Source organism: Agelaius phoeniceus, chromosome 5 (assembly GCF_051311805.1).
Source record: "Agelaius phoeniceus isolate bAgePho1 chromosome 5, bAgePho1.hap1, whole genome shotgun sequence".
Lineage (NCBI taxonomy): Eukaryota > Metazoa > Chordata > Aves > Passeriformes > Icteridae > Agelaius > Agelaius phoeniceus.
In genome coordinates, this window is record NC_135269.1 from 72,611,253 (window position 1) to 72,635,381 (window position 24,129).

Sequence of the window (24,129 nt, forward strand, 5' to 3'; positions counted from 1 at the left end):
GTGAGAACTGAGCTGCAGCAGCTCAGAAGGAGTTGATGAAGTTCAGGTAGGCATTCAGAAATCCCAGGGGATCCTCCAGCTGGGGGTAGTGGCTGATGTGGTCATCCAGCACAGACACTGTGGACATGGGGAGCACCTTCCTGGTGGAAAAACAGAGCAAGGTTCAAGCACAGCAACTGCTGCAGACTCAGTCGTGCCCAGTTTGGGGATAAAAAAAGCCTGGAGCAGCTCCATCTGACCCCTTGCAAGTGCTGCATTTCCTTCAGGTCAGTTTGGAGGAGATGATTTCCTCAGGAAACAAATCTTCCCTGTGTGGTGTTCCAATGGATCACAACTGAAAATGCAGAACCAGCTTCCAGAGTGCTGTGAGTGAACCAGCTGGTGTGCAGGGGCCAGTGGGAATTAAAAACAGCCTCCATGAGGATGGGACTGAGGGAATAGCCAGGTAAATATCCCTTGGAATGAAGCCCCAGCTGCACACTGCCATTTTTGTCTTACTTGTAAAGCTGGAGGAACTCTGGCTGCGGATTCACAGGGTCCAGGGGCCCGTAGATGAGATGCACTGCAAGGGAAGCACAGACAGAGCCTTTGTACCCATAAATTAATGGATTCATTAATTAGAACATCCCCAGGGAGACCTGCAGGGGTGTTCCCTCCTCACACAAAGCTTGGGAAGCATCCAGTGGAGCACTGAACAAGACAGCTCTGAATGGGCTTTTGCTGGGCTGCCCTGGGGTCAAGTCCAGCCTCCAACCCCCAAATTTTTCCCTGGTTGCAACTTTTTGGGCTTGAAAAAGCTCCTCAGCTCCCTGGAAAAGCAGCTCTGAACAGGGACTGTTATCTCTGCTGCAAAACTGGGTTTGAGCTCAGGATAATGAGAGGCTGATGAGTGGAAGGAGCCTGGAACTGAGGGGGACAATTCCCAAAAACGCCAGGCAGTGGAGGAATGGATTCCTACTCACATGGGACTGAGGTAGACATCAAAGCCCCGACCCAGCGCTCTCTGTGCTTCTTCCTCTGGTTTATGTACTGCAGAATACTGAGGGAAGGGAGGGAGGAAAAGCCCTTGTTAGGCCTGGATGCTGCCCAGCCTGGAATGTGCTCCTGGAGCCGTGGGCACAATGAGAGCCAGGTGGGATCTGCACCTCCAGCACAGCATCATCCCTGGCCTCAGGGACTCTGTTCTCCCACCGGGGAAGGGGAGACAAGGAGCTCAACTCAACCATCACCACCTCAAGCACAAGAGCCTTCTCAAAGCCACCAACTGGACAAAGCACGTCCTTCCAAAATTGCCAAACTGAAGATTTGGGGTTGGGATTTCTGGGAATGGCCCAGAAGGTTCAAATGCAGAGGCAAATCTCTCTTGGGACAATGCTGCTCAAATACCTGCCAAATGGAGACTGAGCTCTAGTCTTTACCAAAACTGCCCCAAATCCAAAGCCTTGGCTTCCAAAGAAGAAGATCCACATCTCCAACCTTCATTTCCCTGCCTTGCACCACCCTAGAGAATCTCTGCTCCAGCATCACCCCCAGCTCTTTCTTGGGATGTAATGTCCATCTCCAATACTGATCTCCACCAAAACGCTCCAAGGGCTGTTTTCCAGCAGCAGCTGGAAGTTCAGGAGAGCTCTGGGCACCTGAGAGCAGCAGGAGTGACCCCCAGCTCGCGCAGGAGTTGCTGCCAGGTACCTGTCCATGACGAGGTTCCCGTCGTTGTTCCTCACCGCTGCCCACATGTCCCAGAGTTCTGCCTGCGAGGGCTGCGTGTAGGGCCCAAAAACTGCCCCGAGCCTGGAAAACAATGGGATTAGGAGAGACACACCAGCAGCTGGGTCAGGGAACCACTCAAAAACTCCTCCAGGGCAAAAAATTCCAGCGCTTCCAGTTTCCACAGCAAAACTCCCAAGTGCCAAGATGTCCCCCAGATAAGTTGGGATAAGTGTTGGATGGCTTCAAAGGGCTTTTTTGGGGGGAAAAAAGGGGTTTTAACACTGCTAAAAATACAAAAATCTGATTGTGCAGGGGCTTTGTTGCCTCTGAAATGTGCAATTCCAGCACTTGTGGAAAGGAGGATTCCAGTGTCCAGGGAAAAGTTGTTTGGTTTATTATTAAAACTGAAGTGCTTGGCTGGTGTGGAGAGGGAATGGTCCAAATGTCAATCCCACCTCTGCAGGGCCAGTGCCAGGCAATCCTGGATTTATGGAACCATGGAATGCTTTGGCTTGGAAGGGATTTAAGGATCATTCACTCTCGCTCCCTGCCAAATTCCTGATTTGTGGAATCATGGAATGGTTTGGGTTGGAAGGGATTTAAGGATCATTCACTGCCACCCCCTGCCATGGGCAGGGACACCTCCCATTGTCCCGTGGTGCTCCAGCCTGGCCTTGGACACTTCCAGGGATCCTGGGGCAGCCATAACTGCTCTGGGAATTCTATTCCAGGGTCTCCCAACCCTTCCAGCCAGGAATTCCTTCTCATTCCTGCATTTCCCCGTTCCCACTTGGTTCCCGTGGTTATGGATTGTGCCCAGCACCCCTGAGACCCCGCTCACCCTCCAGAGAAGAAGAAGAAGTTCATGAGCCGCAGGAGGAGCGGGGACAGCAAACCCCCATCCTTGAGGAGCTGGGGAAGAAGGGAGAAAGGAGGGAGCACAACTCAGCACTGGACACACCAATAAATCCATGGAGAGCTTCTCCCGTGAGGCCCAGACCCTTGGGGTGGCCATGGGGCGTGACAGCAGCACTCCAAGGGGTGTTAACTTGGGATTTTGGGGTTCAGTGGGACTGGAGAGGGGAGCAGCTCACCAAGGGGTGTTTATTTGGGGTTCAGGATGGTTGGAGAGGGGAGCAGCTCACCAAGGGGTGTTTATTTGGGGTTCAGTGTGACTGGAGAGGGGAGCAGCTCACCAAGGGGTGTTTATTTGGGATTTTAGGGTTCAGTGTGACTGGAGAGGGGAGCAGCTCACCAAGGGGTGTTTATTTGGGGTTCAGGATGGTTGGAGAGGGGAGCAGCTCACCAAGGGGTGTTTATTTGGGGTTCAGGATGGTTGGAGAGGGGAGCAGCTCACCAAGGGGTGTTTATTTGGGGTTCAGGATGGTTGGAGGGGGAGCAGCTCACCAAGGGGTGTTTATTTGGGGTTCAGGATGGTTGGAGAGGGGAGCAGCTCACCAAGGGGTGTTTATTTGGGGTTCAGGATGGTTGGAGAGGGGAGCAGCTCACCAAGGGGTGTTTATTTGGGGTTCAGGATGGTTGGAGAGGGGAGCAGCTCACCAAGGGGTGTTTATTTGGGGTTCAGGATGGTTGGAGGGGGAGCAGCTCACCAAGGGGTGTTTATTTGGGGTTCAGTATGGTTGGAGGGGGAGCAGCTCACCAAGGGGTGTTTATTTGGGGTTCAGTATGGTTGGAGGGGGAGCAGCTCACCAAGGGGTGTTTATTTGGGGTTCAGTATGGTTGGAGAGGGGAGCAGCTCACCTTCTGGATGAAGCGGGGGTGGTTTGTTTCAGGAAAAATCCCTGGAAGGACAGCAAAGAAGGGAGCTGTAAGGCTGGAAGGGTTTTGCTGCACATCTCCCAGGCTGTCCCCCTTCACAGTGCCATGAAAGTGGCCCAGGGAGCACCAGGATTGATGCTCCTGCTTAATTACAGCACCTTGATTGCAATCCTTGGGATTTGGGTGGTGGAGATAGGAAAGCCAATCCATCCCATGGGTTCTCATCCCATGGATCCCAATCCCATGGATCCCAATCCCATGGATTCCTATTCCATGGATCCCAATCCCATGGATTCCTATTCCATGGGTTCCCATCCTATGGATTCCCATCCCAAGGGTTCCTATCCTATGGATACCAATTGCATGGGTTCCTATCCAATGGATCCTCATCCCATGGATCCCCTTCCCATGGATACCAATCCCATGGATCCCCATCCCATGGATCCCCATCCCATGGATACCAATCCCATGAGTTCCCATCCTATATATCCCCATCCCATGGATCCCCATCCCATTGTTCCTATCCCATATATCCCCATCCCATGGTTCCCCATCCCATGGTTCCCCATCCCATGGATCCCCATCCCATGGATCCCCATCCCATGGATACCAATCCCATGGATCCCCATCCCATGGATCCCCATCCCATTGTTCCTATCCCATATATCCCCATCCCATGGTTCCCCATCCCATGGATCCCTATCCCATATATCCCCATCCCAAGGGTTCCCATCCCACATATCCCCATCCCATGGATCCCCATCCCACAGATCCCCATCCCACCCTGGCCAGACGTTACCTCCGTTGGACAAACAGAGGCTGTTGATCAGGATGCTTCCAGTTCTGTTGTGCTCATACCTGGGGACAGCAGAGAAGAAGGTGAAACACAACCAAACCTCTCCAGGCTCCGAGAAAGGACCGAGCAGGAGCTCAGACTGTGTGGGATCATCTCCATTTCCTTGGGGAACTGGACGGGTGGAAGCCTTGGATGTGCCCTGAGACGCCTCAGGCACAAGGAAGAGGGAATCCTGCACCACGTCCTTCCACTGATCTGCTGGGAATCGCCTTGGTGGAGGCAGCAGAGGGCAGGAGGGGCGGCAGGGACCTGTGGAGCAGCTCCTGGGCCACCGTGTCGCCGTAGTCGTGGGACAGGAGGTTGATGCGCTGGTGCCGGAGCCCGAGGTGGCGCAGCAGCCCCTCCACGATGGTGGCCTGCTCGAAGATGGAGTAGCCATGGGGCCTCTGCAACAGCGGGAGAGGGGTCCCAGTGAGAGCCTGAGCCCGCAGGAGCCCGCAGAAGAAATGCCCCAAGGGAGGGATGTGTGGGAATATGGAATGTGGAAAGGAGCAGCTGCTGAGCCCAGACCCATGGGATGTTCTGTGATGTCCACAGAGCCATGGGAGCATTGTCCGTGCTCCAGGGGGGTCAAGGGGCATTTTGGAGTCCCATCAAACCCATCCACTACAAACCTTCCCTATCCCTTCCACTGTTGGATAAAAGACTTATCCCTTTTCAGAGGAAATGCGAGGAGAAAAAACAATTTTTCTCCTGGATGGCAAAAACCAATTTTCCAGAGTGCTGGGCCGGAAGCAACCATGAAAATCCTCATGCCAGGGTACTCACAGGCTTGTCACTGAATCCAAATCCGAGGAAATCCAGGGCAATCACCCGGTGGAAGCGCTGGGTCAGCCCTTCCCAGATCTGGGAGGAGGAGAAATGCATCAAAAAATCATCCAGTGGGAGCAGAGGATGGAAATATCTGCAGGGGTGAGCAGCCATGGGTGGACGTGCTCCTCCCCAGCACCCCAGAGAACATCCCAGCTCCAAGGAAACAGCAGCAGGTCAAAATTCCCCAATAAACAGCCAGACCATCACCCAAAAAAAGCCGAGGAATTGTTGTGGCTGTTTTCCTGGACTGTGGGATGTGGCAAGAGCTTGGATTTCACACTGGGAGAGGAGCAAGGTGAAATCCTGGAGCACGGTGGTACCTCCAGCAGAAATCAGGAGCTCTCCTCTGGAGCATGGCCCACCCCTGCTGTGCTGCCTGCTCATCCCCAGGAGCTGAAAATCCTGGGATTTGGGGTCAGATCCCAGCCCCTGACCTTGCTCCAGTCGTAGCTGGACGTTGGGAAGCCGTGCAGGAGCACCACGACGTCCGAGCTGCCGACGGCGCCGCTGGAATCTGTGGGGACAATGGGACACCCCGGAGTCAGCTCTTCCCAAAATCCCTCCCTTCTAGGACAGGAACTGAGTCCATCCCACTGGGAATCCACCTCTCCCTCTGCTCCCCAAAACCAAGGATGGGTTTGAGCCCCACCACGGCTTCCCTTTGGAAACCTCACCAGCCAATCCGGGATTGATTTCAAATCTACGGATTTTAAACCAATTGATAAAGGGATTTAATTAGCCCAAATTAACTCCAGCAGCCTCTGTGCTGCTGCAGAAAGGGTTCCCAGTGTCCTTTCCATGCTGCAGAAAGGGTTCCCAGTGTCTCCTCCATGTTGTGTCCCAGTGATCTCCATAGGAAGGAAGGAACTGAGCCCCAGAGTTGCAGGGGCAGCCACCGGAGGCCAAGGCCAGCCAGACTTGATGGGAGATTTTGCCTGGGAGCAACCCTTGGATGTTCAGAATTTTGGAGGTGGAATCCCAATGTCAGCCATGGCCAGCCAGAGGAGAAGGACAGATCCATCCTGGGATCCTTCCCACCAAGGTACAAGAACCAACTTTCCCCAGTGAAACGTTCCGACCCATCCCCAGGATCCAGGACGGCAAAAACCGGGAGGGATTTGTCACCACCAGGTTTGGAACGTCCCCATCCATGGCCACCGGGGCATGGGTGGCCCTGTCACCTCTGTAGAAGATGTTCAGGTCCTTGTAGGTGAAGAAGCTCCCGGAGGATTTCCAGGAGCGCAGTGCTGGGGACAGCTGGGGGGGCGGGATGTGCAGGTAGACAGCGAGGAGGGGCACGCCCAGCAGCCCCACCTGCAGCCACCACTCCTTCATCCTGGGGACACACGGGGACACCGGGCTCACCCCGGGGCTCTGCGCTGCCACCGAGATCCCCAGGTGCAGAGAGACCACCTCCATGGCCCCAAAACTGCCCCATTCCCATAACCCACCCCCATGGCCCCAAAACTGCCCCATTCCCTTAACCCACCCCCATGGCCCCAAAACTGCCCCATTCCTATAACCCACCCCCATGGCCCCAAAACTGCCCCATTCCTATAACCTCCATGGCCCCAAAACTGCCCCATTCCTATAACCCATCTCCATGGCCCCAAAACTGCCCCATTCCTATAACCCACCCCCATGGCCCCAAAACTGCCCCATTCCCATAACCCACCTCCATGGCCCCAAAACTGCCCCATTCCTATAACCCACCTGCATGGCCCCAAAACTGCCCCATTCCCTTAATCCACCCCCATGGCCCCAAAACTGCCCCATTCCCATAACCCACCTCCATGGCCCCAAAACTGCCCCATTCCCATAACCCACCTCCATGGCCCCAAAACTGCCCCATTCCTGTAACCCACCTCCATGGCCCCAAAACTGCCCCATTCCCATAACCCACCTCCATGGCCCCAAAACTGCCCCATTCCCATAACCCACCTCCATGGCCCCAAAACTGCCCCATTCCTGTAACCCACCTCCATGGCCCCAAAACTGCCCCATTCCTATAACCCACCTCCATGGCCCCAAAACTGCCCCATTCCCTTAACCCACCCCCATGGCCCCAAAACTGCCCCATTCCTATAACCAACCTCCATGGCCCCAAAACTGCCCCATTCCTATAACCCACCTCCATGGCCCCAAAACTGCCCCATTCCTATAACCCACCTCCATGGCCCCAAAACTGCCCCATTCCTATAACCAACCTCCATGGCCCCAAAACTGCCCCATTCCTATAACCCACTTCCATGGCCCCAAAACTGCCCCATTCCCATAACCCACCTCCATGGCCCCAAAACTGCCCCATTCCTATAACCCACTTCCATGGCCCCAAAACTGCCCCATTCCTATAACCCACCTCCATGGCCCCAAAACTGCCCCATTCCTATAACCCACCTCCATGGCCCCAAAACTGCCCCATTCCTATAACCCACCTCCATGACCCCAAACTGCCCCATTCCCATAAACCTCCATGTCCCCAGGGTGGCAGATCCCCCAGACATTTGGGGACTGAGAGGGAAAGTCGATCTCATTTGGGGTTTGAGAAGGAACAAGGGTCCACTTTGGGGTCTGAGGGGGACTGTGGAGCCATTTGGAGTTTGAGGGGGAACAAAGGTCCACTTTGGGGTCTGAGGGGGACTGTGGAGCCATTGGGGGTTTGAGGGGGAACATGGGGTCATTGGGAGGCTGTGGATCCATAAAGGGTCTGAAGGGGAGTTGTGGACTCATGGGGTTTAGGGGGAGGGGGCATAACCCCACTAAGAGTCCACGGGGACTGTGGGGTCATTGGGGGGGGCTTGAGGGGCCATGGGGTCATTGGGGGGGTTTCAGTGGGGCCATGGGGTCATTGGTAGGGTTTCAGTGGGGCCATGGGGTCACTGGGGGGGTTTCAGTGGGGCCATGGCGTCATTGGGGGGGTTTCAGTGGGGCCATGGGCTGTGGGAGGCCTGAGGGGGCCATGGGGGGAGTCAGGAGCTTATTGGGGTCTGCGGGGTCGTGACCCCAGTGGGGTTCAGGGAATCAATGGCGGTCAAAGGGAGGGGACACATCCACTGAGGGGACACGCCCACTGAGGGGACACACCCACTGAGGGGACACACCCACTGAGGGGACACACCCACTGAGGGGACGCACCCACTGAGGGGACAAACCCACCCGAGGAGACACACCCACTGAGGGGACACGCCCACTGAGGGGACACCCCTCGAGGCCACACCCCCGACAGACCCCGCCCACAAACCGAGCCCGGGACCCCCATCCCCCTCCCCTCAGGCCACGCCTCTTTCCTGAGGGCGGGGCGGAGTCTCCGCGCGCGCTCCCGGCGGGGGGCGTGGCCGCGGCCGCGCGCGCGCCGCTCTCACCTGCGCTCAGGTGCTGCCGCGGCCGCGCGCCGCCATCGCGCTGTCCCGGCGGGGCGGGGCGGAGCCGGGGAGGCGTGGCCACCGCTCCGCGCATGCGCAGACCCCCATTCGCCGCTTCCCGCCCGCCGCGTCCCTCTCGTTGCCGGGCGACGCGCGCGCTCCCCGCCGCGCGGCCTCTGATTGGCTGCGGGCGCGGCGCGCGGCCAATGGCGGCGGGCGTAGTTGAGGGGTGGGCGGGAGGCGGGAGCGCGGCCGCGCGTGAGGGACGGGCGGAGCGGGCCGGCGGCCGTGAGGGGCGATGTCGGCTCGGGGCGGCTTCGGAGACCCCCAGGTGCCGGCAGGGGCCTCTCCTTCTCCACAGGCTCCGGGCGGCGAGGGGAACACGGGGCAGGGCCGCGGGGATGGTTCGGGCAGCCCCCGGAGCCGAGAGAGCTCCGCGCGGAGAGCAAACGGCAGAAATTCTCCCTTCGAGCCTTTAAATCAGCGGGGTTTATACCGTCATGGAGATTTAGGAATCTCTCGCTGGTTTTTTTTTGTTTCGTAAACCCCTTCAGATCGCGTTTTCTGCTCATTTTTCTCCTTTTTTTTAATTTTATTTTTTTAATTTTGGCTTCTCGTCTTTTCCATTTTGAAACAGTTTCTAACCCGGCGCATCCCCCCGAATCCCAAGTATCAACATATAAAAACTCGTCTGGACACCGGTAAGTGAAATTATTGTGGGTAAAACCACCCAAAATTGGTGTAGGATGACAGAAAAATCTAATTAATGTCTTAATTACCTCTGCCCGGAGCTAATTCACCCCAACCCTGCAGAATCTGTATTGTAGTTATGATTAGTCTCACCAAATATTATAAAAATTTCCTATTTACAGTTATAAAAATTATAAAAATTTCCTATTTACAATTATAATTTTTTTTAAATTCCTATTCTCTATTTTCCTTCAAAGGTGAAATTTGAACAAGCACTACTAATACAGATTTATGTATATTTATATATTTTTAATGTATTTATGTATATTTACCTTCACACACCAGCATGCACCCCCCTGAAAACTGAGATTAAATGCTCTGTGTGTAGATGACCACATGTTTAAAGCCATTATTGGCTTAAAATTTGGGGGTTTTTTCTCCTCTTCTTTTTAAAAGAAGAATTTGGGGGTTTAAACTGGGTCAGGCTCTGTTGTGGTGGTTCCCATAGAAATTATTGGTCTTGGAATTTCTATCCATATTTATATTTATAGATAGAAATATCTATATTTCTATCCATGGACTTTTCCTGTATCTTATCAAGGGTGTGAGCCAAGGTCATTATTTGGGGGTGTCTTTGTGGTTTTTTTTTGTTGTTGTTGTTAGAGCAGCTGAATTTTATCCAGTAACGTTATCTTGTAGCATCCTCACCAAAATGTTGGGAAAGGAACAGCAAATCCGTGGATTTTACTGTTTAATTCCACTTTCCTTGAGAGAAAAGAGGAAAATTGTGGCATTTTTATACCTTTTATTGCCACTGGGAAGAAGGATCTACAACAAACAGCTGCTCCCTTCAAAGCAATTTAAATTTAAGCTTCAATGGGCCTGAAGAAAACCTCTAAAAATAAATAATTGTAATAAATTGATTTTTTTTTTTTTTTGGTTACAGGAAATAGTTTGTCGAAATACATGGAAAAATTGGAAGAGATCAAAAGAAGTGAGTACCTGGGCAGGAGCAGGATGGGTTAAAAATGGCTTGGTTCAAAACTCAAAGGGCAGGAGATGAATTCCAGGAGGTTTTCCTTGGAAATCTCCACAGATTTAATTTAAAAATCCAAGCAGGAATCATCCAGATCCTTCTTTGTTATTGGATTTTGTTATGGGAAGCTCTCTGAGCTAAGAAATGCAGGCTAGACTGATCTGGGAAGATTTATGGATCATTTCTAAGACTTTTATTTCACTCTTAGGTCACAACTTGAGCTCTTTTATCTTTACATAATTTAAATCCCTTTCTAAATACTCCAAAAAAGCTAAAAACCAAGCTCATTCCTTGTGTTTCCATTGATTTCACTAAACATGGGCATTTTGAAGACTTTATGTTGCTCAGACTAATGAAGCTCTAAATTATTTTAATTTCTCTATTTTCCCCCCAAACCCAGGCTTTCCAAATAATTTCTCCCCATAAAACCAGTGATTGATGACATTATTCCCACATGAGGAGCCAGAAAAGCTCTTCAACCTCAAAGCTGCATTTATGGAGGTGGAAAAAAGCCTGAATTGAGCTGCAAGCTCCATGAATTGGGCTTGGATCCGTTCAGGTTTAGTTCCCAGCCCTGCTTTCTGAGGGAATCCATTGGTGCTAAACAGGCCTTTGTCTGTGGCCTTTGGGTTGGTTATTTTCCAAACACTGCAGGTCTTTGGGGGGCAAAAATGAAAAGAGGAGTGACCTTGAGCTTTCCAGAACGCTCTGTTGACTGAGATTTCAGTGCTGGACACTGCCTGGCTTTTTGTTGGTGTTGAAAATCTTGGGGGTTTTTGTGCGTTCCCAATCTCGCCGCGGATCTGTTCCCTTCGCTTCTTTTATTCCCTCCTCTCTCTCTTTGTGTTTTTTGGAGGGACTTTTCTCATTCTGTGCAGGCTGAATGGCCACCTTGTGTTCCCAGGGAGTGGAGGAAGTTCTTTCTCCCCCTTGGTTTCTCAGGGATAGATGACACCCTCTGGATGCAGATTGAAATCCCCAGCACAGGCACCTCTCTGTCCCTTCTGTAACCTGAGAGCTTTCCATCCACGCCATCAAAAATTCAGCAGCTGCACCCACCACCATCCAGCCTTTGGAGCATTCCTTGGCCTGAGGACACGCAGGAGGGCTCTTCCTCCTCTCTGCTCTCCTTTCCCTCCTCTCCAAAGCCCTGAGGAGCCCATCCCTTGGAAAACAGAGCCATTCCAAGCAAAACCATGTCAGAAAATCCCAACGGATCCGCCAGGACCGCACCGGGTACGTGGGGCTGCTCTTGGAGCTGCAAGCAGCACTGTGAGCGCTCTGGGAAGGCATTTTGGGTGAAAAGGGCAAGAACTAGGGAAAAAAAGGATTTTTTTGGGGTGAAAATTCCTTGTTTCAGATAGGAAGGAGCCATGCAGGAGCTGCATCCTTGTTTGGGGTGGGAAGGAGCTGCAAGCAGGACTGGACCAGGTACATGGGGCTGCTCTTGGATCTGCAAGCAGCACTGTGAGCTCTCTGGGAAGGCATTTTGGGTGAAAAAGGCAAGATCTAGGGGAAAAAGGCTTTTTTGGGGTAAAAATTCCTTGTTTGAGGGGGAAAGGAGCCATGCAGGAGCTGCATCCTTGTTTGAGGTGGGCAGGAGCCATGCAGGACTGGACCAGGTACATGGGATTGCTCTTGGAGCTGCAAGCAGCACTGTGAGCGCTCTGGGAAGGCATTTTGGGTGAAAAAGGCAAGATTTAGGGGAAAAAAGGCTTTTTTGGGGTGAAAATTCCTGGTTTGAGATGGGAAGGAGCCATGCAGGACCAGACCAGGTACAAGGGGCTGCTCTTGGATCTGCAAGCAGCACTCCTGAGCTCTTTGGGAAGGCATTTTGGGTGATAAAGGCAAGATCTAGGGGAAAAAGGCTTTTGGGGTGAAAATTCCTTGTTTGGGGTGGGAAGGAGCCATGCAGGACCAGATTGGGTATGTGGGGCTGCTCTTGGAGCTGCAGGCAGCACTGTGAGCGCTCTGGGAAGGCATTTTGGATGAAAAACGCAAGATCTAGGGGAAAAAGGGTTTTTTTGGGGTAAAGATTCCTTGTTTGAGGTGGGAAGGAGCCATGCAGGACCAGACCAGGTACAAGGGGCTGCTCTTGGAGCTGCAAGCAGCACTGTGAGCTCTCTGGGAAGGCATTTTGGGTGAAAAAGGCAAGATCTAGGAGGAAAAAGGATTTTTTTAGGGTAAAAACTCCTTGTTTGGGGTGGGAAGGAACCATGCAGGAGCTGCATCCTTGTTTGAGATGGGCAGGAGCCATGCAGGACTGGACCAGGTACAAGGGGCTGCTCTTGGAGCTGCAAGCAGCACTCCTGAGCTCTTTGGGAAGGCATTTTGGGTGATAAAGGCAAGATCTAGGGGAAAAAGGCTTTTTTGGGGTGAAAATTCCTTGTTTGAGGTGGGCAGGAGCCATGCAGGACCAGACTGGGTATGTGGGGCTGCTCTTGGAGCTGCAAGTAGCACTCCTGAGCTCTTTGGGAAGGCATTTTGGGTGATAAAGGCAAGATCTAGGGAAAAAAAGGATTTTTTTGGGGTGAAAAGTCCTTGTTTGAGATGGGAAGGAACCATGCAGGACCGGACCAGGTACAAGGGGCTGCTCTTGGAGCTGCAAGCAGCACTGTGAGCGCTCTGGGAAGGTATTTTGGGTGAAAAAGGCAAGATCTAGGGGAAAAAGGCTTTTTGGGGTAAAAATTCCTTGTTTGGGGTGGGCAGGAGCCATACAGGACCAGATTGGGTACGTGGGGTTGCTCTTGGAGCTGCAGGCAGCACTGTGAGCGCTCTGGGAAGGTATTTTGGGTGAAAAAGATAAGATCTAGGGGGAAAAAGGCTTTTTTGGGGTGAAAAGTCCTTGTTTGAGGTGGGCAGGAGCCATGCAGGAGCTGCATCCTTGTTTGGGGTGGGCAGGAGCCATGCAGGACCAGATTGGGTACGTGGGGCTGCTCTTGGAGCTGCAGGCAGCACTGTGAGCGCTCTGGGAAGGCATTTTGGGTGATAAAGGCAAGATCTGGGGGAAAAAAGGATTTTTTGGGGTGAAAATTCCTTGTTTGAGGTGGGCAGGAGCCATGCAGGACTGGACCAGGTACAAGGGGTTGCTTTTGGAGCTGCAAGCAGCACTGTGAGCTCTTTGGGAAGGCATTTTGGGTGAAAAAGGCAAGATCTAGGGGAAAAAAGGATTTTTTGGGGTGAAAAGTCCTTGTTTCAGATAGGAAAGAACCATGCAGGAGCTGCCTCATTTGGCAGCAGTTCTGCTTGGTTTTTATCCATCCAGCACTTCCCAAGCTTTGCTGCTTTTATTTTTTGCTGCTTTTATTTGTCCTTGTAATTGAAGTTTATTTGCCATGACAGAAAGGCTCTTTTTTGGCCTTTGCTGGGCAGGTTTAATCCTTGAGCAGATGAAAGGGGCAATAATTCCAGGAGGTAATTGTTGCTGGGGGTTTTTTGTGTCAAAGGAAGGTTTAAGAGCCTCAGCTGAGGTTGGAAAGCAGGTGGTTTTGCAAGAACCACGAGGGTCATGTCCCATGAACTGACATCCTGAAATTCAGTTTCTGCACCTCTTCATCCTCCAGTCCATTTTCTGCACCTCCTGTGCTTCAGCCCCGTGGGCTGGATGTGCACTGGATATTTTGGAAGGGCTCCTTTTTTTCCTAGGACAACTTGTGAGGAGCAGAGAGGTGCTTTTTCTGCAAAAATCAACATGACTTAGGGAAGGGTGTTGAATTTGGGAGCTCTGAATCTAAACACAGCTCATCTGGGGAATTTCCACAAGCCAATCCCACAGGAGTTTTTTACTGTGGTGGCTGCAGGAATGTGCAGGGGAGCCCTTCCCCCTTCTCCCATCTCCCCTAAGCTGGTGGAGCCTTCAGCAGATGGTTTGAGAGGATTTAGAATCCTTGAACTGAGTGGATTTGCCACAGGTCCCGAGCTCCACTGTCATCCTCAGGAGCTGAGCAGCTGCAGAGGGAGCAGCTCCTCCCCAGCCCCATTCCCCAGGGACAGGGCTCCCATTGCTCCCAGCACAGGCCATTCCATATCAAGATGTTCCTCCTGATACCCATCCTGCCTTCCCTTTCTCCTCCTCCACCTTTTTGTTTCCCTCCAGGAGGATTTTCCCTGCCCCTGCAGGATCTGGATGGGATCAGGCTCCCACCCTGGCTCTGGGAATCTCTGCTCTGGGTCTTTGCCAGCAGCCCTGCTCAGTTTTCTTCCTCCCTAAGCTGTGTCTTCAGGATTAAGACTCAATTAGGCCAGTTTCTTGTATTAATTACCCATTAAGACCCAATTAGTCCAGTTTCTTGTGTCAGTTATCCATTCCTGGAGAGATCTGTGGCAGCAAATGGAAGAAATCAGAATTTCATGGTCAGATAAAGTACAAAATCTTGCATTTCTTCATTGTTAAGATGAAACCTGCGTGTTTAGCTTGGTGTTTGCAAAGACACAATGCCCCACACTCTGACACTGCTGTAATTTACACAAATTAAAAATTAAGGTAAATTAATCCTTTGCTTGAAGGAGCTTTGTGACTCCAATGGGCTCCAAAGGACAGCAGGGAAAGGGGGAAATCCTGAACTGCTTCCTGCCCCAGCAGCATGGAAAACAGAAATTCATATTTGAGTCCAAATGCAACTGAATCTGCCTCTTCATTGTATCTTCACAAGATCTCTCTTTATACCTGGCATTAATCAAAATCTCTCTTTATACCTGGCATTAATCAAAATCTCTCTTTATACCTGGGATTAGTTAAACCTTCTCTTCATAGCAGGTGTTTCACAAAGTCTCCAGGTTTGCTGCTCTCATGCTTCAGCACAAGCCTGCCCTGAATTCCTGCCTGGCTGCAGAAGAGTCTCAGAGAAAAGCTGGGATTAAGCCATGAGCTGGTGTCTAAAAAATCTGGGAAAGGACTGAAAATTTACCTTTGTTTTGTTTTTGTAGATTACAGGTATAAAAAGGATGAGCTGTTCAAGAGGCTGAAGGTGACAACTTTTGCTCAGTTGGTATGTATAGATCCATCTCTCCTCCAAAATCTTTTAGGGACAGCATTTTTCCTTGGAATAAAAACTCCTCTGTAATTATTTAGCTTTAATTGTAATTATTTTGTATTGGCTTCTTCCTGCCTTTAATAGAAGCAAATAATTCATTTCCACTGGGGCCAAATTCCTTTAATTACAAATTAAAGTTTGTGGTGACTCCATCTTTGAAATCAATTCTTTATTTTATTTGCCCATTAACTTAAAAGGATCTTCAAGCATCTTGCAAAAGAAAAAGGCTGAGTAAAACAGCACCTAAACCTGAGTGTTGTGTCTGCAGCCCTCCCTGTTTAAAACAGCACCTAAACCTGAGTTTTGTGTCTGCAGCCCTCCCTGTTTAAAACAGCACCTAAACCTGAGTTTTGTGTCTGCAGCCCTCCTTGTTTGTTTAAAACAGCACCTAAACCTGAGTGTTGTGTCTGCAGCCCTCCTTGTTTGTTTAAAACAGCACCTAAACCTGAGTGTTGTGTCTGCAGCCCTCCTTGTTTAAAACAGCACCTAAACCTGAGTGTTGTGTCTGCAGCCCTCCCTGTTTAAAACAGCACCTAAACCTGAGTGTTGTGTCTGCAGCCCTCCCTGTTTGTTTAAAACAGCACCTAAACCTGAGTTTTGTGTCTGCAGCCCTCCTTGTTTGTTTAAAACAGCACCTAAACCTGAGTTTTGTGTCTGCAGCCCTCCCTGTTTAAAACAGCACCTAAACCTGAGTTTTGTGTCTGCAGCCCTCCCTGTCTAAAACAGCACCTAAACCTGAGTGTTGTGTCTGCAGCCCTCCCTGTCTAAAACAGCACCTAAACCTGAGTGTTGTGTCTGCAGCCCTGTTTAAAACAGCACCTAAACCTGAGTTTTGTGTCTGCAGCCCTCCTTGTTTGTTTAAAACAGCACCTAAAGCTGAGTTTTGTGTCTGCAGCCCTCCCTGTTTAAAACAGCACCTAAAGCTGAGTTTTGTGTCTGCAGCCCTCCTTGTTTAAAACAGCACCTAAACCTGAGTTTTGTGTCTGCAGCCCTCCCTGAGCCCAGGTTTAACTGCAGAAGGTGGGCAGCTGGGACTTCAGGGCTTTCTGTGCATTATTTCATTTCCAAGCAGTGAATCATAATATTTTAAAAAGTGAAAAATGAATCAGGAAATAAAGAGCTGGGGAGTGCTGGTTCAAGAAAACTGCTTCAAACTAAGAAAAAACCCCCAAATTGTCTTCTCAGGAGAGAAGGAAAGGGAAGGTTCAACTCAGGGATGTGAAGAGTGGGATCCTGCAGAGCTGGGATTTTTCTTCCCTGGATTGTTTTCCTCGAGCTGCTGTGGCTGTGGGATCAGTGTCTGCTTGTTTTTGTGCCCTGCAGGTTCTCCAGGTGGCCTCCCTGTCCAACGAAGGCCTGGAAGTGACAAACGAGGAGCTGCACAAGCTGCAAGGTGACAGCACCGATGGCAGGCACAGAGGGGAGAGCTGGGGGTCACTGCCAGGGGGTGAAGTGGCACATGGGATGAGTCAGGAGGAAAAAGGGAAAAACCAAACTTCACCTGTGGCCTGGGAATAGGAACACTCCTAAAAAAGCAAGGTTTGCAAGTAGGGAAGGCCTCGTGCTGGCAGTAACATAATCCACATCAAAAATTCCGCTTTTTTCACCTCTTCAAATGAGAGCTCAAGCCCTAAAAAAAACCTGCTGGCTCTTTATTATTTTCAATAAGGAGGCTATGGGTAAATTCTCCTGGCTAAGAGGATGAAGATCAAGCTGCCACACTTTTCTTTCCAGGAATAGAAGCTGCCCTTAGAAGCTGCTTGTTTAGCCCGTGCAGCTGCTCAGCCCCCTGTGCCCCGTTCTCTCCGCAGGCGCGGGCGCTGCAGGGGACGATGGCGCGGGGACAAACGGCAAAGGGAGCCCTGAGGGGACAGCCAGCCCTGTCCTGTTCCTGAACAGCTCAGGGGCAGGGGAATCCCTTCGCTCCACGCTGCAGAGGTGCCTCGCATCAACACCGTTTCCTTCCTGCCTTAGCTGATGAGTATTTGAGCCCAGCTGCTGATTTTAAACTGCTGCTGAGGGGTTCTGTCCTGTATTTCTCATTAAAGCCTGGGTTTGTAAGGTGAGAGGGAGGGGGTTGGCAGGATTTCCTGTTGGAATGGGTTTGGATTGAACAGCAACCCAAGATTGTTGTCACTGATGGTGGTCTGACAAGGAGATGTGTTTGTGGGGTTCCATGCAGCCCCCCACATTCCAGAATTCTGGGGATAACACAGTGCTCTGGTCAGCTCAGTCATGTGCATTCCTGTTGGGGATGGTTGTGTGTGGATATGGAGGGACAGGACACAGGGAATGGCCTCAGAGTGACACAGGGATACTGGGAAGGAATTCCTGGCTGGGAGGGTGGGCAGGGGCTGGAATAGAATTCCCAGAGAAGCTGGAGCTGCCCCTGGATCCCTGGCAGTGTCCAAGGCTGGGCTGGACAGGGCTTGGAGCAGCCTGGGATAGTGGGAGGTGTCCCTGCCCATGGCAGGGGGTGGAATGAGATCCTTAAGGTCCCTTCCCAAACCCACCATGTGAAGGGATCCCAGGATGGCCCTGGAAGAGGAAGCTTTAGCCCAGCTCTTGCCCAGCCTTGGAAGTGCTGGGCAGACACAGGAGCATTCCTCAAGCTGCTGTTCCCTTTGCAGTGTGATCAGTGGGGTCGGGGAGCTGGACGTGGAGAAGGATTCTCCCAAGAAGGAGGACAAGGACAGCCAGGCCAGGGAGAGGCCCTACCCCGACTGCCCCTTCCTGCTGCTGGACGTGCGGGACCGCGACGCCTACGAGCAGTGCCACATCGTGGGGGGTGAGTGGGCACCTGGGCACCTGGGCACCTGGGCAGGGCCTGACTGCAGCCCTGGGCGGGCACTGACTGCAGCCCTGGGCGGGCACTGACTGCAGCCCTGGGCAGGCACTGACTGCAGCCCTGGGCGGGCACTGACTGCAGCCCTGGGCGGGCACTGACTGCAGCCCTGGGCGGGCACTGACTGCAGCCCTGGGCGGGCACTGACTGCAGCCCTGGGCGGGCACTGACTGCAGCCCTGGGCGGGCACTGACTGCAGCCCTGGGCAGGCACTGACTGCAGCCCTGGGCACTGACTGCAGTCCTGGGCACAGCCCTGCTGCAGCTCTGGGCAGGCACTGACTGCAGCCCTGGGCACACCCATGCTGCAGCTCTGGGCACACCCATGCTGCAGCCCTGGGCACACCCCTGCTGCAGCCCTGGGCGGGCACTGACTGCAGCCCTGGGCGGGCACTGACTGCAGCCCTGGGCAGGGCCTGACTGCAGCCCTGGGCACTGACTGCAGCTCTAGGCAGGCACAGACTGCAGCCCTGGGCACAGCCCTGCTGCAGCCCTGGGCACTGACTGCAGCTCTAGGCAGGCACAGACTGCAGCCCTGGGCACAGCCCTGCTGCAGCCCTGGGCACAGCCCTGCTGCAGCCCTGGGCAGGCACTGACTGCAGCCCTGGGCACACCCCTGCTGCAGCCCTGGGCACTGACTGCAGCCCTGGGCACAGCCCTGCTGCAGCTCTGGGTACTGACTGCAGCTCTAGGCAGGCACTGACTGCAGCCCTGGGCACACCCCTGCTGCAGCTCTGGGCACAGCCCTGCTGCAGCCCTGGGCAGGCACTGACTGCAGCCCTGGGCAGGCACTGACTGCAGCTCTGGGCACACTCCTGCTGCAGCTCTGGGCACTGACTGCAGCCCTGGGCACAGCCCTGCTGGAGTTTGTCCCCCAGCTGGGACATCACTGGGTGCTCCCAGTGCTTATCCAGCACATCCTCCTTCCTGGGAGGGGATGAGGGGCCTGAGCTGATGTTAATCCCATACTCAGTGGGTTCTCAAGGCTGTTGTATCCCAGGATGTTGGTGTTCAGCCTCTGGATGATTTTCCCTCTTTTTTTTCTTTTCCCTTCTGCAGCTTATTCCTATCCCATTGCAACGTTGTCTAGAACCATGAATCCCTATACAAATAATATTCTGGAATATGTATCCTTTACATGGGAACACGGGGGATGTTGGTGGGGGCTCCCAAAATCAATTGGAGCTGATCCAAGCAAACGTAGGGATCTCAAAAAGGGTGGGACAGGAGGTGGAGTTACCTGGTGCAGCTCCACTGCCCCCACCAGATGCTGGATTCTGCTTCCTCAGGGTTCCTCTTGGCTCCAGTGGGAGCTGCCTGGATTTGGCATTTCCCAGGATTTTGGCTGCTGGAAGGCCAAGCCAGACCTGGGCACTGCTCTCCTGCTGCTGCTCCAGGGATGCACCCATCAAATCCTTTGGCTTCCTGTCAGCACCTTGCTGGGACTGGGGACAGACAGAGGATTATTGAGTGGGATTAGGCTGATCATTGCCAGGCTGGTGATTCTGAGGGGAGGTTGTAAACAAAGGGGCTGTTGCCATTCCCAATCTTGAAGCAATGCTGTAACCAGTGGGAATTAAGCTGTGTCTGCCAAGCCTCAGCCACTGAGAATTCCTCAGGGAGAGCATTCTTGCTTGCAAGCCAAGTATGGAGTCTTTCCCTCCCCAATCCCATTTGTCTCTTTTGCTTCCTAAAATGTTTCAATATCCCTTAAGTTCAACAGTGACTCCTTAACAATTCCCACGGCAGAAAAACGCCCATGGCAAAATCATCATCGTGTACGACAACGACGAGCGCTTGGCGAGCCAGGCAGCCACCACCATGTGTGAGAGGGGCTTCGAGAACCTCTTCATGTTATCTGGGGGTAGGTGGGGCTGGGAGAGCTGCCCCACACCTCCTGGGCAAAGGGAACGACTCCTGGGAGCTGGAGATGGGAAAGATCTGGGTCGTGCAGTCACGGGATGGTTTGGGTTGGGAGGAAACTCGAGGATCATCCAGTCCTGTCCCTATGGGCAGGGACACCTCCCACCGTCCCAGGCTGCTCCAGCCCCAGTGTCCACCTGGCCTTGGGCACTGCAGGGATGCAGGGGCAGCCCCAGCTGCTCTGGGCAGTGCCTCACGTGGTGGGAGGGGAGCAGCCACAGGCACCTGGGCACGGATTGCAGCTCTGGCCACACCCCTGCTGGAGTTTGTCCCCCAGCTGGGACATCACTGCATGTTCTCAGTGCTTGTCCAGCACATCCCTCCTCCAGCCAGGAAGGAATTCCAGCCCAGCCAGGAATTCCTCATTGCCAAGATCCCATCCCTGGCTGCCCTCTGGCACTGGGAGCCATTCCCTCGGTGCTGTCCCTGCAGGCCTTGGCCCCAGTCCCTCTGCAGCTCTCCTGGAGCCCCTTCAGGCCTGGAATGTGCTGGAAGCTCTCCCTGGATCCTTCCCTCCCCCAGGGGAACATTCCCAGCTCTGGGAGCAGCTCCAGGGCCTCCTCTGGACTCTGTCCAGCAGCTCCACATCCCCCTGCCATTGTCCCCAGAGTCCATGTGGGATCTCACCTGAGCAGGGCACAGGGGCAGAATTCCCCCTCTCCTGTTGCCCACATTTCTCCATCCAAACTTCGGCCCTCCAGCTCCACAAATCCCTCGTGCCTGGTCCCTCCTGACCCATCCAGCTGGGGTGACAGCTGCTCTGTGTCCCTGCAGGCCTCAAGGTCCTTGCCCAGAAGATCCCTGAGGGTTTGATCACCGGCACCCTCCCCGTGTCCTGCCAGGTGGCAGCTCCCACAGGAACTGCCCGGAGGAGAGCGACCGCCAGGGTGCCACCCACCCCTGCAGAGAACAAGTGGAGGTTTTCTGCAGATGATCTGCAGAAGTTGAGGCATTACCTGGCTGAGGAGCAGATCCCTTCAGACACTGCCAGTAAGAGACCAGTGCTGCCTTTTTGGGCTTGCCTAGAAGCAGAGGCCAGGCTGATGCCTCAGGGCTTGGCTTTTCTGTTTCCCATTCTGTGCTGCTTTGGTGTGTGGGTCTGAGCTCCATATTATGGGATGGTGAGCTCTGTGCACAGAGCAGGGAGACAAAACAATTCCTGCTCCAGCTGGGCACCAAGGACAAATGCCCCAAATCTCAGCCCAGGAGCACAAACCCCGTGGGCTGGAGAGAGAAAAACAAGCAGGGTGGGACTGCAGGGGCTAAAGCTGGAATGGGACAATGAACTGCAAGATGCAAATGGAGCAGAACTGATCCCAGGGAGAGACCCCGGGAGCGCTGGTGCATTTTGGGGCCATTTTGGTTCATCTTGGGTGCAGCCCTGGCTGGGCTCTGGTGCTGCCCAAGGTGCATCCATGGAGGAGATGCTTGGAATGAATCCCTGCTTTATTCTGTAGCTCCATCTAGGCCAGCCTTCACAAGGCATCGAGGCAAAGTTAAAAGAATGAAAGGGGATCTGTTTAATGAAGGATCTTCAGGTACATTAAGGGCAGATGAACTTAATTAATCTTTTATGTGGAGTTTAGTCATGCACTAATGCAGTACAGGATTTGAAAAATATAAAAGCTAAAATTCTAAGGCATCACCAGAATGTGCTTCAACCACATCATGGAATGGTTGGGTGGGAAGCTGTAGGTGCAGAGATAATTGGGAGTGGAGCTGGCCCAGCCTCATCCCTAACTGGCCTCAGCTGTGAGAAGCAGGTGAGCAGCACTGACAGCAATGAGCCATGGAGAGCCCAGGTGTGCTGAGCAGCCCCAGGGGGCACACAGGGGCAATGCATGAGGGGTGTGAGAGGCTGGGCTGAAGAACCCGAAGGGCAGATGCTTGCAGCCTTCTGAATGGTGTTACTGTGTGTGAGGTGAAGCTTTCTGATGTTGTATGGTGGCACTCTGGGTATGGTGGCTGTCTCAGCTGTGACACGTGCTGTAGCACTAATGCAGTGCAGGATTTGAAAAATATAAAAGCTCAAATTCTAAGGCATCACCAGAATGTGCCTCAACCACATCATGGAATGCTTTGGGTGGGAAGGGACCTTAAACCCCAAGGGCAGGGACACGTTCCCCTCTCCCAGGTTGCTCCAGGCCCATCCAGCCTGGCTGGACACACGCAGGGATGGAGCAGCCACAACTTGTGCACGAGCACTTTGTGACTTGGGGTTGTTTCTCCCACAGGCCGCCTTACGCGGGGTCTCTCGGGCCGCGATTCCAAACTCTCATCGGTGAGGAGCAACCCCAGCCTGCAGAGCTCTCCTCGCAGCCTGGCATCCCTGAGCAGCCGCTCCCACAGCAGGACCAGCATCCAGAACAGGCCCTGGAAATAAAGCAGTGTCCAGCTGCTGGGAACGCTGAGCACTCGAGCCCCGGTGGGGTTTTAGGAATCGGCAGGGAAAAGCAGCCCTGGTGAGAACTGGCGGCTCGGGTAAGGCTGGGCAGCTGGAATGTTCACAGGAGCAGGAATGGCATCACCTGGGGTGCAGGGCAGGACACAGCTGATAGAACTGGTTTTGTAGGGGAGGGAGAAAACTGCTAGTAAAGGCTGGCACCAGTAGAAACTGTCCCACAAAGTTTTTAGTCCAGCTGAAGGAATTTGTGTCTGTAACATTCCCAGGCCTGGAGCTGTGAGGGTGAACAGGCCCCAAATCATCTGTGAGCACGAACTCTGGTGGTTTTAGCAGAGATAAAGACATTCAGCAACATGCCACAAGTGAGAGAAGATCCTGGAAGGGTTGTTTGTTTAGTTTTTTTAAATAAATTATGATAATGAACAGAAGTATTTGTAATAAAAATGGTTTTTATTGCCCAGTTGGTGCTGTGACAGTGGTGCTTGCTCGTGGACACTTTGTGAATAGTTGTGTCTTTTTCAAGATGAGCTGGAGGAGAATAACTAGAATGTTTTTTCCCAATGACTCCTTTGCCAGTGTTTTTTAGGAGTTTCTTTAAGGTTTGGGATGGCTGAAGGAAAATTTGCACTGCACCCTCACCAGGGTCCCTAAAACCCAGCAGGGCCCTGGAATCAGGAACTGAACAGGGTGAAGGTTTCCTGGAAAGTGAGTAGCACAGTTTTCCTTGAATTGGTGCCTCTGGATAAGCTCTGATTTTCCTGAGCTGCCTATGGGACACTTTGGAAGTGATTTTGGAGGGATTCTGCTCTCCAGTTTTCCACCTAGCATTGCTGAGCCTGGTCCTGCTTGGTTATCGTGATCTTGTGGGGTTTGTGTGTATTTTTGGATTCAGTGGCTTTTCCCCCTTTTTGAAGCAGACAATTTTCAACACATCCCAAAACTCACTGGTGACTTTGGGATAATTCTTATGAAAGGACAAAAAGTAGGAGAAATGGCACATAATTTCCTGTTTGGGAGATTAGGACTCAACATCCCTGGGCACATTTATCTTTTGTTGTGACTGTGAGTGTGAAGTCAGAAAGTGCTGGTTGCAGGACTGGCAGGTTCAGTCTGATAAGGTCCTGCTGCTGTGGGAGTAGATTTTTCCAGCTCCATGAGCTCTTGGCAGTGTCATTGCATTGGCTAAAATCCTGATTTTGCTATCCAGCTGTGGGAGACAGATCCAGAATCCCTGGCTGCTCTGTGCTGCATGAAAACCTCCTGGTGAAACTGTTGGATAAAACTGGCTTGAGTTGTTTGTGATCCTCCAAATCCAAGGAATCAAAGCAAGGACTGGATGTACTTTCCCACCATCTCGATGGATTTGTGTGGATTTGGACTCTTGGTGTTGTTTGGAGCAGAGTCAAACTCCGTAGAGGCTGAGAGGTTTAATTTAATAAAATGTAAATTACAGCATCTGTTTGGGTGATTTATTTGCAGCTTTGAGAGCTGTGGAGAGCCTGGAAAAGCTGGGAGTGAGCAGGGGCTCAGCTCCCCCTTCCCTAGGGATTGCAGCAGGTGAGATGGGGTCACACAATCCTAAAGGGTTGGCTGGGAAGGGACCTTAAAACCACTCCAGTTCCAACTCCTGGACACCTCCCACTGTCCCAGGGTGTTCCAAGCCCTGTCCAGCCTGGCCT

General features: G+C 52.6%; 2 protein-coding genes across 4 annotated transcripts; one reads left to right on the forward strand and one right to left on the reverse strand.

The window, feature by feature from the left end:
* Positions 1-8,657, reverse strand: MEST (mesoderm specific transcript). Its single transcript, XM_054631203.2, has 12 exons — positions 8,521-8,657; positions 6,340-6,494; positions 5,593-5,672; positions 5,114-5,191; positions 4,595-4,731; positions 4,289-4,347; positions 3,472-3,512; positions 2,552-2,622; positions 1,690-1,791; positions 963-1,039; positions 499-562; positions 1-140 (listed from the first exon to the last, which is right to left on the reverse strand). The coding sequence occupies exons 2-12, from the start codon at positions 6,491-6,493 to the stop codon at positions 23-25; spliced, it is 981 nt and encodes a 326-aa protein (XP_054487178.2). The 5' UTR covers position 6,494; positions 8,521-8,657; the 3' UTR covers positions 1-22.
* Positions 5,183-23,902, forward strand: CEP41 (centrosomal protein 41). 3 transcript variants are annotated; one of them, XM_054631198.2, is made up of 11 exons: positions 5,183-6,200; positions 9,158-9,221; positions 10,157-10,204; positions 15,173-15,234; positions 16,603-16,672; positions 17,091-17,217; positions 17,910-18,067; positions 19,183-19,250; positions 19,873-19,987; positions 20,821-21,036; positions 22,281-23,902. In XM_054631198.2, exons 1-11 carry the CDS (start codon positions 6,111-6,113, stop codon positions 22,427-22,429), a joined length of 1,167 nt encoding a protein of 388 aa, XP_054487173.2. In that variant the 5' UTR covers positions 5,183-6,110; the 3' UTR covers positions 22,430-23,902. The 3 variants fall into 3 exon arrangements, with proteins under 3 accessions (XP_054487173.2, XP_077035417.1, XP_054487175.2); XM_077179302.1 differs by lacking the exon at positions 5,183-6,200 and adding an exon at positions 6,215-6,289; XM_054631200.2 differs by lacking the exon at positions 5,183-6,200 and adding an exon at positions 8,729-8,851.
* The last annotated feature ends 227 nt before the right edge of the window (positions 23,903-24,129 follow it).

Coding starts and splice junctions, on each gene's coding strand:
- MEST (XM_054631203.2), bottom strand. CDS start 6,493: ATGAAGGAGTGGTGGCTGCAGGTGGGGCTGCTGGGCGTGCCCCTCCTC. Junction 4,732..5,113: donor TTGGATTCAGTGACAAGCCT/GTGAGTACCCTG, acceptor CCGCTGTTGCAG/AGGCCCCATGGCTACTCCAT. Junction 1,792..2,551: donor TTCTTCTTCTTCTCTGGAGG/GTGAGCGGGGTC, acceptor ATTGTTTTCCAG/GCTCGGGGCAGTTTTTGGGC.
- CEP41 (XM_054631198.2), top strand. CDS start 6,111: ATGTTCAGAATTTTGGAGGTGGAATCCCAATGTCAGCCATGGCCAGCC. Junction 10,205..15,172: donor ATTGGAAGAGATCAAAAGAA/GTGAGTACCTGG, acceptor TTGTTTTTGTAG/ATTACAGGTATAAAAAGGAT. Junction 15,235..16,602: donor TGACAACTTTTGCTCAGTTG/GTATGTATAGAT, acceptor TGTGCCCTGCAG/GTTCTCCAGGTGGCCTCCCT.